At 56.4% G+C, this 15,503-nt stretch overlaps 1 protein-coding gene across 1 annotated transcript; it reads left to right on the top strand.

Annotated features, from left to right (window-relative positions):
* The first annotated feature begins 764 nt into the window (after window positions 1-764).
* On the top strand, window positions 765-15,159 carry DDX27 (DEAD-box helicase 27). Its single transcript, XM_029070890.2, has 21 exons — window positions 765-896; window positions 4,813-4,962; window positions 5,315-5,374; window positions 5,636-5,804; window positions 6,860-6,906; window positions 7,031-7,117; window positions 7,969-8,074; window positions 8,282-8,455; window positions 10,136-10,286; window positions 10,592-10,691; window positions 10,881-11,022; window positions 11,145-11,298; window positions 11,523-11,604; window positions 11,746-11,923; window positions 12,214-12,320; window positions 12,789-12,891; window positions 13,425-13,519; window positions 13,647-13,770; window positions 14,413-14,500; window positions 14,847-14,921; window positions 15,014-15,159. The coding sequence occupies exons 1-21, from the start codon at window positions 798-800 to the stop codon at window positions 15,030-15,032; spliced, it is 2,310 nt and encodes a 769-aa protein (XP_028926723.1). The 5' UTR covers window positions 765-797; the 3' UTR covers window positions 15,033-15,159.
* Window positions 15,160-15,503: the final 344 nt, after the last annotated feature.

The following is a 15,503-nucleotide window of genomic DNA, read 5'->3' as shown; positions in this document are numbered from 1 at the left end:
TCGAACTCATGACCTCTGACTCCCAAGCCCAGGCACTTTCAACTAAGCCAGGCTGCTTCTCTTGAACAGTTTAACAGTTAACCCACCTGTAAAATGGGAATGAAGATTGTTTAGCCCCATGTGGGACAACCCAATCACCTCGTACCCTCCCCAGCGCTTAGAAAAGTGCTTTGCACATAGGAAGCGCTTAACAAATGTGTGACCGTGGGCAAGTCACTTCACTTCTCGGGGCCTCAGTTCCCTCATCTGTAAAATGGGGATGAAGACCGTGAGCCCCACGTGGGACAACCTGATTCCCCTGTGTCTACACCAGCGCTTGGCACAGTGCTCTGCACATAGTAAGCGCTGGACAAATACCCACATTATTATTATTAAGTGGCAGGGACTGGAACCCATGACCTCTGACTCCCAAGCCTGGGCTTTTTCCACTGAATCAGGCCCCACGGCCCCTCCTCGACAACAGTCTAAATCTAGCAGTCTTTGGGATCCCCGCGAGCCCTTCCTTTCTCTGGTGGCCGCCCCCCAGCCCACGGAAAAGTCCCCCATTTTGTCGCCCTTCGAGGCCTCTCTCCTCCTGAGGGAAAGGAGCCGCCCTGAGGCCTCCCTTCACACGCCCGACTGCGCATGCGCCGGGGAGGACGGCACGGTGGGGGGGGGGGAGAGAAAGGAAACACTGGACTTTTCGTTCCGCCCACCGGAAGTGGGCGGCGGGGACCCTTTTAAGCGTTACGCTCCCTGCCGGAAGTGGGCGTCGGGGAGCCTTTGGAGCGCTACACTCCCTCCCGGAAGTGGAGGCGATGGCCGCCATGTTGCGGGAGCTGGACCTGATCGGGACCATCGGCGACGACGAGGAGGTGCCGGCCGAGCCCGACAGTGAAGATGAGGAGGAGGAGGAGGTAATCATGAGCATCATCATAATGACGGCATCTGTCAAACGCTTACTGTGTGCAATTCGCCGTTCTAGGCGCTGGGGTAGCACGAGGGAATGAGGTGGTCCCACGTGAGGCGCACCGTCTTCATCCCCATTTGACGGATGAGGTCACCGAGGCCCCCCGAGAAGGGAAGTGACTCGCCCACGGTCACCCAGCTGACAAGTGGCAGAGCCGGGATTCGAACCCAGGACCTCTGACTCCCCAGCCCGGGCGCTTTCCACGGAGCCACGCTCCTGGGAGCCCCACGTGGGACCACCTGCTCACCTTCTAGCCTCCCCAGCGATTAGCACATTCAGTCATTCATTCAGTAGTATTTATTGAGCGCTTACTATGTGCAGAGCACTGTACTAAGCGCTTGGAATGAACAAGTCGGCAACAGAGACAGTCCTTGCCCTTTGACGGGCTTCCAGTCTAATCGGGGGGAGACGGACAGACAAGAACAATGGCAATAAACAGAGTCAAGGGGAAGAACATCTCGTAAAAACAATGGCAGCTAAATAGAATCGAGGCGATGTACATTTCATTAACAAAATAAATAGGGTGATGACGAAATAAATAGGGTAATAGGTAATAATAATAACGTTGGTATTTGTTAAGCGCTTACTAGGTGCCGAGCACTGTTCTAAGCGCTGGGGTAGACACAGGGGAATCAGGTTGTCCCACGTGGGGCTCACAGTCTTAATCCCCATTTTACAGATGAGGTAACTGAGGCACAGAGAAGTGAAGTGACTCGCCCACAGCCACACAGCTGACAAGTGGCAGAGCCGGGATTCGAACCCATGATCTCTGACTCCGAAGCCCGTGCTCTTTCCACTGAGCCACGCTGCTTCTCTAATAATAAGCGCTTACTATGTGCCGAGCACTGTTCTAAGCGCTGGGGTAGACACAGGGGAATCAGGTTGTCCCACGTGGGGCTCACAGTCTTCATCCCCATTTTCCAGATGAGGGAACTGAGGCCCAGAGAAGTGAAGTGACTCGCCCACAGTGACACAGCCGACAAGTGGCCGAGCAGGGATTCGAACTCATGAGCCCTGACTCCAAAGCCCGTGCTCTTTCCACTGTGCCACGCTGCTTCTCTAAGGGTAAGGTAATGTAAGGGTAAGGTAAGGGTAATAGCAAAGTGCTTGGCACGTAGCAAGCGCCTAGTAATAATAGTAATAACGATGATGGTGTGTGTTAAGCGCTTACTGTGGGCCAAACCTGCATTCAGCGTGGCTCAGTGGAAAGAGCCTGGGCTTCGGAGTCAGGGGTCATGGGTTCGAATCCCGGCTCTGCCCCTTGGCAGCTGGGTGACTGTGGGCGAGTCACTTCACTGGGCCTCAGTGACCTCATCTGTCAAATGGGGATTAACTGGGAGCCTCACGTGGGACAACCTGATTCCCCTATGTCTACCCCAGCGCTTAGAACAGTGCTCGGCACATAGGAAGCGCTGAAATACCAACATTATGATTATTATTATTGAGCGCTTACTATGTGCACTAAGCGCTTGGAATGGACAAATGGGTAACACATAGAGACAGTCCCTGCCCTCTGACGGGCTTACGGTCTAATCGGGAGAGACGGACAGACAAAAACAATAGCAATAAATAGAATCAAGAGGATGAACGTCTCATTAAAACCATAGCAAATAAATGGAATCGGTGATGTACAGCTCATTAACAAAATAAATAGGGTAACGAAGATATATACAAGCACTGTTCTAAGCGCTGGGGGAGATACAAGGGATTTCACGGCGTGGCTCAGTGGAAAGAGCCCGGGCTTGGGAGTCAGAGGCCATGGGTTCGAATCCCGGCTCTGCCCCTTGTCAGCTGTGTGACTGTGGGCGAGTCACTTCACTGCTCTGGGCCTCAGTTACCTCATCTGTAAAATGGGGATGAAGACGGTGTGCGTGGCTCAGTGGAAAGAGCCCAGGCTTTGGAGTCAGAGGCCATGGGTTCAAATTCCGGATCTGCCCCTTGTCAGCTGTGTGACTGTGGGCAAGTCACTTCACTGCTCTGGGCCTCAGTTACCTCATCTGTAAAATGGGGATGAAGACGGTGTGCGTGGCTCAGTGGAAAGAACCCAGGCTTTGGAGTCAGGGGGCCATGGGTTCGAATCCCGGCTCTGCCCCTTCTCAGCTGTGTGACTGTGGGCAAGTCACTACACTTCTCTGGGCCTCAGTGACCTCATCTGTAAAATGGGGATTGAGACTGTGAGCCGCACGCAGGACTGTGTCCAACCCAATTTGCTTGTATCTATCCCAGTGCTCAGTACAGTACCTGGCACATCTGCTTAAATACCACAAGTATCATTATTATTATTATTAGTATAAATGTTTTTTCTGTGGAAGCAGCGTGACTTAGTGGAAAGAGCCTGGGCTTGGGAGTCAGAGGTCATGAGTTCGAATCCCAGCTCTGCCACTTGTCAGCTGTGTGACTGTGGGCAAGTCTCTTCCCTTCTCTGGGCCTCAGTGACCTCATCTGTAAAATGGGGATTAACTGTAAGCATCACGTGAGACCACCTGGTGACCCTGTATCTACCCCAGCGCTTAGAAAGGTGCTCTGCACATAGTAAGCACTTAACAAATACCAACATTATTATGCAAGGTAATTAGGTTGTCCCGCGTGGGGCTCACAGTCTTCATCCCCATTTTGCAGATGAGGGAACTGAGGCCCAGAGAAGTGAAGTGACTTGCCTAAGGTCATACAGCTGACAAGCAGCAGAGCTGGGATTCGAAACCACGACCTCCGAATCCCCAGCCCGGGCTCTTTCCACCGAGCCACGCTGCTTCTCATGGCTTAACAATGCCATCGTTATTATTATTATTTTTATTATTTGCCTAACTCTCTTCCCCTCTTCAAATCCCTACTGAGAGCTCACCCCCTCCAGGAGGCCTTCCCAGATGGAGCCCCCCCTTCCCTCTGCTCCGCCTCCCCATTCCCCCTTCTCCCACACTCTGTCCTTCCCCCTTCCCCTCCCCACAGCACTGGGCATATTTGTATATATTATTGATTACCCTGTTTATTTTGTGAATGATGTGTATATATCTCTGATTCTGTTTATCTTGATGATTTCTACACCAGACTACTTGTTTTTTGTTCTGTTTCGCTCTGCTGCCTGTCTCCCCCGTTTAGACTGTGAGCCCGTCATCGGGCAGGGATGGTCTCTATCCGTTGCCGAATTGTCCATTCCAAGCGCTTAGTACAGTGCTCTGCACATGGTAAGCGCTCAGTAAATACAATTGAATGAATGAATGCCTCTAGACTGTAGATTTGTCTCTAGATCGTAAACTTGTGGTGGGCAGGGAATGGGTCAATAATAATAATAATAATAATAATAATAATATGGTATTCTTTAAGCACTTCCTATGGGCCAAACACTGTTCTAAGCACTTGGGAAGCAGCTTGGCTTAGTGGAAAAAGCCCGGGCTTGGGAGTCAGAGGACGTGGGTTCTAATCCCAGCTCCGCCACTTGTCTACCGTGTGACCTTGGGCAAGCCACTTAATGGTACTTGTTAAGCGCTTATTATGTGCAAAGCACTGTTCTAAGCGCTGGGGGGAGGATATACAAGGTAATTAGGTTGTCTCACGTGGGGCTCATAGTCTTCATCCCCATTTTACAGATAAGGTCACTGAGGCACAGAGAAGTGAAGTGACCTGTCCAAAATCACACAGCTGACAAGTGGTGGAGCCGGGATTAGAACCCATGACCTCTGACTCCCAAGCCTGGGTTCTTTCCCCTGAGCCACGCTGCTTCTCTGCCTCAGTGACCTCATCTGTAATATGGGGATTGAGACTGTGAGCCCCACGTGGGACATCTGATTACCTTGTATCTACCCCCAGCGCTTAGAACAGTGCTCGGTCCCCACCCTCGGCTGCCCCTTGCCTCTCATTTTTCGTAGGAGCAGCCCATTATACTGGGCAGGAAACAGCAGGCCCTCCGGAAGAACAGAAGTGCCGACTTCAATCCCGACTTTGTTTTCACGGAAAAGGAGGGGATGTACGATGAGAGCTGGGCCATGGCCGATGTCATGAAGCAACTCAAAAAGAAGGTGAGGTAGAAAACGGTAAGCCTTTCAGTGGGCGGGGATTGTCTCTGTTGCCGAATTGTACATTCCAAGCGCTTAGTACAGTGCTCTGCACATAGTAAGTGCTCAGTAAATACTATTGAATGAATTGGGGGGGGGGGGGGGCGGCTGGGACCGGAATCTGCATCCTCTCGTGTTTAGGGGTGAGGAGAATGGATCAGAACCGCTCAACCCTCATGTGACAGCAAACACTCGGTCTGCTTTTTCAATCGTACTACCCTATTCCTGTGACTTGCAGGTTGAATTTTGACTCTTAGAGACAACATTCTCCCCATCCCACCCATTTCTTTTCAGCCATTTTTCTTCTCTTGGGCAGAGGGCGGCAACGACTCTAGATGAAAAGATTGAGAAAGTTCGAAAGAAACGGAAAAGTGAGGTGAGGAAAAAGATCACTGCTCTGCTCGTCCCCCAGGGCTCCGACTCTCTTCTTTGAACGCGAATCTCTGAAGAGATCGGGTGTGCCGTCTGCGTTGCCGTTTCTTGCGAACCCTGTCTTTGGGGAGGGGAGCCTTCTTGTAAGTCAGTGGTTTATTATACCTTCATTCATTCTGTGGTGGGTTCCACATAAGAATTGGCCCCACTCATTGGATCTCTGTTTTCATGAGGGGATATGAGGGGCTAATCTTTTCTTTCCCAGGAGAAAGAATCAAAGTCCGGTAAAGTAGAAAGTGAAAAGAAAGAGGATTCGGATCCTGAGCAGGGAGGCGAGGAAGGCCAACAAGAGGAGGAGGAAGAGGAGGAGGTGGAGGAAGAAGCCTCAGAGTCTGACTACTCATCAGCTGAGGAGAACATCCTTACCAAAGCAGGTCGGTGCTGGGAGTGAGAAGGGATTCACCCGGATGATTTTCTGTCCGCTTGACAGGTTCCTTAGGATCTTTTCCTCGCTAAGTTTGAGGTTTTTCCTTCCAGGGATGTAGGTTTTGGTATTAGGGCCCTCTGGGGAGCTAGGATGCCACGGGGTTGAAGGAAACCATTTTCTCCCCGGTGTAATCGCTGTGGGGGTGAAGCTTTCTCAGCTGTAGCTAGTCCACTCAGTTTTTGGAGCTGGGTGGGGGCTAGAAAGGGAGCCAAGACGTTGGTTTCTGGATTACTCTCCGCCGGCCATGACCAAACCCTGGAGCCTAGCGGACCTTTGCTTCTGGTAAACTGAGTACCTGGTGAGGCCTGGGTGGGCGAGCAGGAGGCTCGTCTGACCTCAGATTGGGCCCAGTGTCCAATGGATCAGGACAGGGCTGCTCATCTCATCTCGGGTAAGACTCTGGAGCCAGGGCGGAGACCGGGCTCTGTTGCCGGGCGGGCCTTCCCCCTCCACACCTGAGCAGGACCTCTCGGCTGGGGCTTTTCTCTCCCTCGGGGGCCCTGGGCCAGCCAGGGCTTCTCTGAGCCTCCCTGGAAGCTGAGGAAGTCACGGTCCCCAAACACCAGCTCCTCAAAGCTTCGCCCCAAGTTTAGCCCTGAACGCAAAGTGAGCGGCGGAACCCCTTGGCCTCTCCGCGAACCACACGTGGCTTAGGCCTGGGAGTCAGAAGGACCTGGCTTCTAATCCTGGCTCCACCACATCTGTTGTGTGACTTCTGGGCCTCAGCGACGTCATCTCTAAAATGGGGATAAGAGTGTGAGCCCCATGTGAGACTGTGTCCAACCTGATTAACTCATACCCACCCCAGCGCTTAGAACAGTGCTTGGCACATAGTAAGCACTTAACAAGTACCATTATTATTATTCCTGGACTCCTCCCACTGTGGCTCACGTCCTCGAGTGGGAGGTGGGTGACGCCAGAGCTACAGTCCCAGCACCCTGGCCCGTGGGACTGACTTGCCATTCACAATGTGCAATTCCTCCCGTGACCTCCCTCTCCCAGATACACTCAAGGTGAAGGAGCGGAAAAAGCGGAAGAAAGGAGGCCAGGTAAGTAGCGCTCTTGGCGTGGGTGGCGGGAACTGTCCGTCCAGCCCTGGGCTTCCTCTGACGGCCAGCGCTCTGAAGATCCCTGGCCGCCGATCCCAAGTCTCACTCTGGGTTTCCCCTGTAGGAAGCAGGGGGCTTCTTTGAAGACGCCTCTAAGTATGATGAAAGCCTCTCGTTCCAGGACATGAACCTCTCTCGCCCGCTTCTCAAGGTAGGAGGGCGTTTGGGGCCTTGCTTGAGGACTAATAATAATAATGATGGTATTTGTTAAGCGCTTACTATGTGCAAAGCACTGTTCTAAGCGCTGGGGGGGATACGGGGTGATGAGGTGGTCCCCCGTGGGGCTCTACAGTCTTCATCCCCATTTTACAGATGAGGTAACTGAGGCCCAGAGAAGTGAAGTGACTTGCCCAAAGTCACACAGCTGACAAGCGGCGGAGGCGGGATTAGAACCCATGACCTCTGACTCCCAAGCCCGAGCTCTTGCCCTTGAGCCACGCTGCTTCTCTAGAGGTTGGAAGTAAATGTCAATTGGCGAAAGTACGTGTGGCTCGGGGAACTGAGACTCCTCGTCTACCTGTCCCTTGTAGGCTGGTGGAAAGAGCCCGGGCCTGGGAGTCAGGGGGACCTGGATTCTAATCCTGGATCTGCCACCCAGGGCCTCGATTTCCTCGGCAGTAAAATGGGGATCCTGGAACTGTTCTCCCTGCTACTTAGACGGTGAGCCTTATCTGAGACAGGGACTAGATCCAACTTGATTTTCTTATATCTACCCCAATGTTTAGTACTAGCAGTACTAGGCACATAATAGGCCCTTAACATCATCAGTGGTATTTGTCGAGCACCGTACTAAGCGCTTGGGAGAGTACAGTACAACAGAGTTGGTAGAAACGTTCCTTATCCACAACGAGCTTGCAGTCCAGAGGGGGAGACAGTCATAAACGGAAATAAATAATCTCTAGTATAGGATTTGTATGTATTATAATTTATAGATATGTAATATAATTTGAAGTTTCGCACAAGTACTGTTATCACCGACATTATTATTATTAATAATAATAGGCCATCACAGCCATGGGGTTCAAGCAGCCGACCCCTATCCAGAAGGCCTGCATCCCCGTGGGAATGTTGGGGAAGGATATCTGCGCTTGTGCTGCCACTGGGACAGGTGAGAACTCTGAGAGGGACGTGGGTGGAGGGAAGCGGTCCGGCGACCTGTGTGGCAGTGGGAAGAGAGGACCTTGGAATCTTCACCGGAGTCGGATTCCCCGTCCCGGCCGAGGGCGTTCCCTGCCCCGGGGCAACGTAGAGGTCTTCCCCGTGCTCTCTGAGATGAACCCAAATTCCCCTTTCTGTCTTGTCTTCAATCCTCCAGGCAAGACGGCCGCTTTCGCCCTCCCCGTCCTGGAGCGTCTGATCTACAAACCCCGGCAGGCCCCCGTGACCCGCGTGCTGGTGCTGGTGCCCACCCGAGAGCTGGGCATCCAGGTGCACTCCGTCACCAAGCAGCTGGCCCAGTTCAGCAACGTCACCACCTGTCTCGCCGTGGGTGAGTTCCCTGGGCCGGAAGCCCGGGCCCCGCCGTGACTCGGGACGGGCGGCGTCCGGGCTCCAGGCCACCGTGGGTTCACGACGGAGGAAGGCTTCAGCCCGGACCTGCCTTTCAGGAGGAATCGGCTCACTGCCCCCACCTTCCCTCAGCGCTACTAAAGAGCAGCAGTGTGAACTCCATTTAGGAGGAATTTATGAACTCTCCCTCGGCCCTTACCCTCTCCCTTCTTCCCTGTTCCCTCCGGTGTGGAATTGAGTCGGGGGGCTTGTCTCTGTTGAAGCTAGCGGTGGCACGGGAGCGGCGTGGCCTAGGGCTTAAAACAGTGCTCTGCACATAGTAAGCGCTTAACAAATACCAACATTATTATTAGACCCTGGGCCTGGGAGTCGGAAGGACCTGGGTTCTAGTCCCGGTTCCACCACTTGTCTGCTGGGTGTCCTTGGGCAAATCACTTTTCTGCGCCATAGTTACCTCATATGTAAAATGGAGATTATGACTGTGAGCCCCATCTGGGACATGGACAGCGTCCAACCTGATTACCATGTATCTATCTCAGTGCTTAGAACAGTGCCTGGCACATAGTAAGAGCTTAATAAATACCTTAAAAAAAATTCTGCCAGCACGAAAACTGGTTTTAGCGTCAGTCTCGAGGGACTCCTCTGTTTCAACTTCTCCATCCAGAACAGGAGTCACTAATCCTGATCCTGTGTTTCCTTTGCTTTAGCCCGGGTTTTATCGGTGGCATTAATGGATCGATGGTTGATCAGTGGCTCAAGTGCTCAATTCATTGAGCACTTACTGTGAGCCAAGCATTGGGAGAGTACATTACAACTGAGTCGGTAGACTCGTTCCTTGCCCGCAACGAGCATATACAGTCTGGATGGGGGACAGACATTAAAATAAATTACGGATACGTACAAAAGTGCTGCGGGAAAAGTCCGAGTCCTTTAAATCACACTTGTTTCTTCCTGGCCACGTGCTTACCGATACCTTCAGACACTTGGCGAGGCGCTTGGTCTCCCAGTGGGACCCAGGTGGCCTTTTCCCCTCTTTAACTGCTTGCTCACTGAGCCAAACCTGAATTATGGGTTCTACTCGTTTTACCTGATATAGAAGTGAGATCCACTCTTTCTCGTCACCCCGTCTGTCGGCTTGCCCAGTCTCAACGACCATATTCTACTTGTTCTCTCACGTTCAGGTGGTCTGTAGCATCCGCCTACGGCTGGAATGTCACCGCCGGGGGCCCGGGCTGCGGGAGGTCGTTTCTTGGTGTTCCTAGTGGAGGGGATTGCCTTGGCAGGGCCACGCCCCCTGTTATGGGTTTGCCTGGGTAACTCCCAACCATTCATTCAATTCAGTCGTATTTATTGCCCTTGCTGTGTGCAGAGCACTGTACTAAGCACTTGGGAGAGTTCAGTAGAACAGAGTTGATAGATATGTTCCCTGCCCACAACGAGCTTACAGTCTAGAGGGACTTATTCTCGAGAGGCCTAGTTCTGCAGCTGATTTGTTCCCATTCCTCTCTCCATTTTCCTCCCTCTCTCTCTCCCTCTTTCTCCCTCTCCTCATCCTCTGTCGACAGGGCCCCCATCCCAGTGGCCCAGCTCCCCCCCGTACCTCCCCTCACCCCATCTCTACCGGAGGAGCCCTAACCCTGCGGAACTCTTCTCTTCCCAGGCGGGTTGGATGTGAAGACCCAGGAGGCGGCCCTGCGGGCCGGGCCGGACATCCTCATCGCCACCCCTGGCCGGCTCATCGACCACCTCCATAATTGCCCCTCTTTCCACCTGAGCAGCATCGAGGTGCTCATTCTGGATGAGGCTGACAGGTGAGCCGGGAGGCTGGGTTGGGGCCCACGGTCGGACGTGACTCGTTACCCGGGACGGCCAGAGTCGCCAATGAGCTTGGACTGTCTTCTGGGGAGAGAGTTTGGGGACCAAAAGGTCGAAGGCTGAGAACTCGACTGGCTCTCCCTCTCTGTCTCCCTCTCTCCCTCTCCCCCCCACCCTTCACTTGGGCCTCCCCCAGTCCGGGTTTCTCAACCTTGAAAGATTCCCGTCCCATTCTTACGGGATGCAGGGGGCCAGTGCCCAGCCCGCCGCTACTAATCCGACACTGCTTCTGTCTCCCAAGGATGCTAGATGAATACTTTGAGGAGCAGATGAAGGAAATCATCAAGATGTGCTCCCACCACCGCCAGACCATGCTCTTCTCGGCCACCATGACTGACGAGGTGGGTGGGCGCGTCGTGCGGTCTCGGGGTGGCGGCGTTCACGCCTCGCCTGGAAGGAGCGAGCCCTGCCCTGCGGTGCCCGGGTGCCCGTAGGGTACGCGGACCCTCCCCGCTCCCTATCCCCGTTCCCCATCTTCCGTCCCCGAGTCCCCCGGCTAGAGCTGGAGTCGGTACCTTTCTGCCCGACAGGTGAAGGATCTGGCCTCCGTCTCGTTGAAGAATCCCGTCCGGATTTTTGTGAACAGCAACACGGACGTGGCTCCGTTCCTCCGGCAGGAATTCGTCCGCATCCGACCCAACCGGGAAGGAGACCGGGAGGCCGTCGTCTCCGGTGAGGCCGGGGCCGGGGATCCCTCCCGTGGGCGGGCACTGGAGGCGGTGGGGTGGTGAGGGAGCTGCCTTGCCTGCCTCCTCCTCCCCAAGCGTCCTCCTTCCTCCCTCTCCCCTTCTTAGCTCTGCTGACGCGGACCTTCACCGACCACGTGATGCTCTTCACTCAGACCAAGAAGCAGGCTCACCGCATGCATATCCTGCTGGGGCTCATGGGGCTGCAGGTGGGCGAGCTGCACGGAAACCTGTCGCAGACCCAGCGGCTGGAGGCCCTCAGGTAGCCGGCCCGGCGGTGGCCACCGGGGAGCTCGGCTCTTTCTCCGCGGCACGGCGGCGACGTGAGGGCGAGGGCGGCGGGGAGGAGTCGCGGGGAGGCGGGGGCGGCGGCCGCGCCGGGGTCGGAACCGAGCCGCCCCCGGCCCCGCGCGCTCTCCGTCAGCCCTTTGAGGAACGCGGTCCGAGTCCGTCCGTGTGACCCGTTTGGTTCTTCCCCTTTCCCAGGCGCTTCAAGGACGAGCAGATCGACGTTCTCGTGGCCACGGATGTAGCAGCCCGAGGACTCGACATCGAGGGTGTGAAAACGGTGAGCCGCGTCTTCTCTTCTCTCCCACCCACCCCTCTCGCGTCCCCCTTTCTCAGCTCCCGAGGCCTTTGCCCCCTCCCCCCGAGCCCGCCCCGCCGGAGCCGGCCCCCCTGACGCCCCCGTCGGACCCCCTCCCTCCAGGTGATCAACTTCACGATGCCCAACACCATCAAGCATTACGTGCACCGGGTAGGCCGGACGGCTCGGGCCGGGAGAGCCGGCCGCTCGGTCTCGCTGGTCGGAGAGGAGGAGCGCAAGATGCTGAAGGAGATCGTGAAAACGGCCAAGGCCCCAGTCAAGGCCAGGATCCTCCCCCAAGGTCAGGCCTCCCCCCCGGTTTGTGGCCCTCAGGGCTGATTCAGGGCCGGGCCAGACGTAGGAAATCCTGCCGTGGGAGGCGGAGGGAGAGGCGGGGGCCCGATCCCAACTAGCCGGTCGGTCAGTGACCGTCAGCAGGAGTGTAGGTGATGGGGAGATTTGGGTCTGCTTTTGGTTCTGTGGGCTTGGATCCCGAAGGAGCGAGCAGAGCGCTGCTTCTTTGGTCCACGGGGGAAGGGAGGCGGATCGAGACAGCCTCGTCTCCGAACTCCGTTTGGCCCTTCCCCCCAGACGTCATCCTCAAGTTCCGCGACAAGATTGAGAAACTGGAGAAAGATGTGTACGCCGTGTTGCGGCTAGAGGCCGAGGAGAAGGAGATGCAGCACTCTGAGGCCCAGGTAAAAGGGGCCTTTTGCTTCTTGGATTTTGTGTTTTGGGTATTTTTCATTATTAAGCACCCGTTACATGTCAAGGGCTGTTCTCAGCACTAGGGTAGGAACAACTTTTATCAGTTGGGCACGGTCCCTGTCCCACATGGGACTCGCAGTCTGAGAGGGAGAAGGATTTAATTCCCATTTAATCGTTGAGGAAACTCAGGCACAGAAGTCAGTCGCCCAAGGTCACAGACTCATGTTCATAGGAAGCTTCTACCTGTGTGTCCCTGAGGTCTTGAAATGCTGGATTTCCAGCTGGGAGAGGGGCCCGGGGACTTTCAGGTCACGAGCCCCTCGGCCGGTGACTTCTTCCTGGTGAGCCACCTCGGGAGCCGGCGTGCGGGGCTTCGAGCCGGACCGGCTCTCCCCGAGGGTGGGCCGAGAAGGGTGCCCCTGGGGCTGGGGAGCGACAGGCTCGACCTTCGCCCTCAGATCAACACCGCCAAGCGACTCTTGGAGAAAGGGAAAGGAGAGGCGAACGAGGAGCCGCGACGCAGCTGGTTCCAGAGCCGAGAGGAGAGGAAGAAGGAGAAGAGTAAGTGGAAAAGGGGGTGGGGGCGAGGGAGCCGGGGCCGGCACCCACGGAGAGACCCTCGGTTCGCGGACGTTTTAACGGCTGCCTCGTACCCGGGCCGGAGTGGGCGGTCAGCCCCCTCCTTTGCCTTAGAGTGGACACCCCCTTGTAGAGCGCGCTGGCCTGTTGGGTGCGAAACGACCACCTGGCAAGTGCACGGGTGTGCCGTTTCCTCTCGGGCCGGTGCCTCTGGGTCCCCACCTTGTATCCCCGGGCCCCCCCGGCCACTCCCTCCCGACGGCTCGTGCCGCTGCCCAGGCGGAAGGGGACGGGAGGGGGTAGCACAAGTGCCGCGGACAGAACGGCCCCCGCCGACTGGCGTCCGAAAGCCGCCTACTTGGGAGGGTGGCGCCCACCCCGGCCCCTTCTCTCCCCGCCCCGCCTGCTAAGAGCAAGGCCAGGGCAAACCCTTGGCCGTGCCTGGGAGGGTGAGGAGTTTGGAATTTGAGAAAAGGTCCCGGAACCCTGCGGCCTCTCTCTCTCTCTCTCTCCAGTCGCTAAAGCCCTGCAGGAATTCGATTTGGCCTTGAGGGGCAAGAAGAAGAGGAAGAAGTTTTTGCAAGACGGCAAGAAAAAGGGAGAAATGACGGTGAGCCGGCGGGGGCGGAGGGGTGGTGCTTGTCGGGGAAGCCGGGCGTGGGGCCAGTGTCGATCCGCCTGAGCCCCGAGTCTGTGGGGGCTGAGACGGTTGAGTCGGCACCCTTCCGTTCGCCCAGCCCGAGGAGAGGTCCCAGTTCGAGATTCTGAAGTCCCAGATGTTCGCCGAACGCTTGGCCAAGAGGAACCGCAGGGCCAAGCGGGCCCGAGCCATGCCTGAGGACGAGCCCGCTCCCGCCCCAGGTAGGCCGGCCAGCCAGTCGGTCGTATTTCTGGAGCGCTTACCGTGTGTGCAGAACGCTGTACTAAGCGCTTGGAAGAGTACCCTGTAACAATACAACAGGCACTGTCCCTGCCCGTGAGCTCAACCCGGCCCAACCCCCAGCTGCTCTGCCAGGCCAGATAGAGCGCGGGCCTGGGAGTCGGAAGGACCTGGGTTCTAATCCTGGCTCCGCCACCGGCCTGCTGTGTGCCCCAGTTCCTTCAGCTGTAAAATGGGGATTAATACCGTGAGCCCCACGTGGGGCGGGGACCGGGTCCAACCCGACTAGCTTGTATCTGTTCTAGCGCTCAGTACGGTGTCCGGCACATAGTAAGCGCACGACAAATGCCATTTTTAAAAAAAGTTGCCTCCCACGGTCTCATGGAAGCCCCGCTGCCTCTTTTCTCCTGCCCTCTGAAAGGCTTCACGGTCTCAACCCCCATTTTTCAGTTGAGGGAACTGAGGCACAGAAAAGTGAAGTGACTTGCCCAAGGTCACACACGGGCAAGTGGTGGAGTCGGGATCAGAATCCAGGTCCCTCCGATTTCCAGGCCCGTGGTCCATCCCCGAGGCCACGCCGCCTCATCGATTCTGGAACTAACGAGGCCCGTCTCTCCTCCCAGCGAGCAAGCAGAGGAGAACGAAGAAATCCGTGTTCGACGAGGAGCTCACCAACACCAGCAAGAAGGCCCTGAAACAGTACCGAGCCGGGTAGGGTTTGGGGTCCCCCCTCGAGGAGTGAAGCGGACGCCCTCGCCCCGAGTCAGTCGATCGATCGGTAGATAGGACTGATTGATTGACTGAGCCCTCCTGTGGCTCCGTCCCTTCCCACCCCCCCTTTTCAAGGCTTACGTGCCGGTGGGAGCGCCGCTCCTGGCAAATCCCACTCATTTGGAAGAGGCGGGGGAGGGTGGGGTGGGGAGGGCAGGGCGGCTTCCCCCTCCCTCGGCTACCCCGGCGGGCTTCGACCTCCCCACCTCGGGTCCGTCGGGGCGGCGGAGGGTCAGCCCCGTCCCGCCGCCTGACCGCCTCGTGTCTCTCGCTCCCCCTCCCCCAGCCCCTCCTTCGAGGAGCGGAAGCAGATGGGATTTTCTCGCCAGAAACGAGGAGGGAACTTCAAATCCAAATCCAGGTAACGGGCGCTGGCGTGCGTCGGGGTGTCGGACGGGCCAGCCCTGCCTCACCCGGCCCGGGACTGAGGCCCGCTCTCTCTCTCCCCCACAGGTATAAGAGGAAGAAGTAGCAGGGTCCCCTCGGAGAAGCGCTCGCGCCCGCGGATTCAGTCCCTCCCCCGTGGGAAGCGTCACTCCGGCCTCCGTTCGCTTTCCGGTCGGAGCGATCCTCTAATAAAGCTTCAAAAGGCCCGCGGACGGTTTGTCGTATTTTTGAAAGGAACGAAGAAATCGGTTTCGGCGCGTAGCCTCCGAGCCTCGTCCACCAGAGGCCTTCCCCGTGGGGAGTGGAGCCAAATACGATCTTTACCTCTGGGCTTTCACTCTCCCCAGACCAAGACCTACAACGGGTGTGACCTATGACCGCCCCCGGGAGTGAGAAGACCCGGTCCTGCTCTCTGTGGGCAGGGAACGTGCCGGCCGATTCTCTCGTATCTCGTAGTAAGCGCCGCTAAATACCCCCGATCGAGCCATCGCTTCTCATCCCGGTGCCGCCTCTTGCCCGCTCTGTGACCTCGGGCAAGTCGCTTCTCTACAAAAAG

This window comes from Ornithorhynchus anatinus, chromosome 8 (genome assembly GCF_004115215.2).
Source record: "Ornithorhynchus anatinus isolate Pmale09 chromosome 8, mOrnAna1.pri.v4, whole genome shotgun sequence".
In the NCBI taxonomy this organism is placed as follows: Eukaryota; Metazoa; Chordata; class Mammalia; order Monotremata; family Ornithorhynchidae; genus Ornithorhynchus; species Ornithorhynchus anatinus.
The sequence above is the reverse complement of the archived record's forward strand: the minus strand, read 5'-3'. Positions and strand labels throughout refer to the sequence as shown.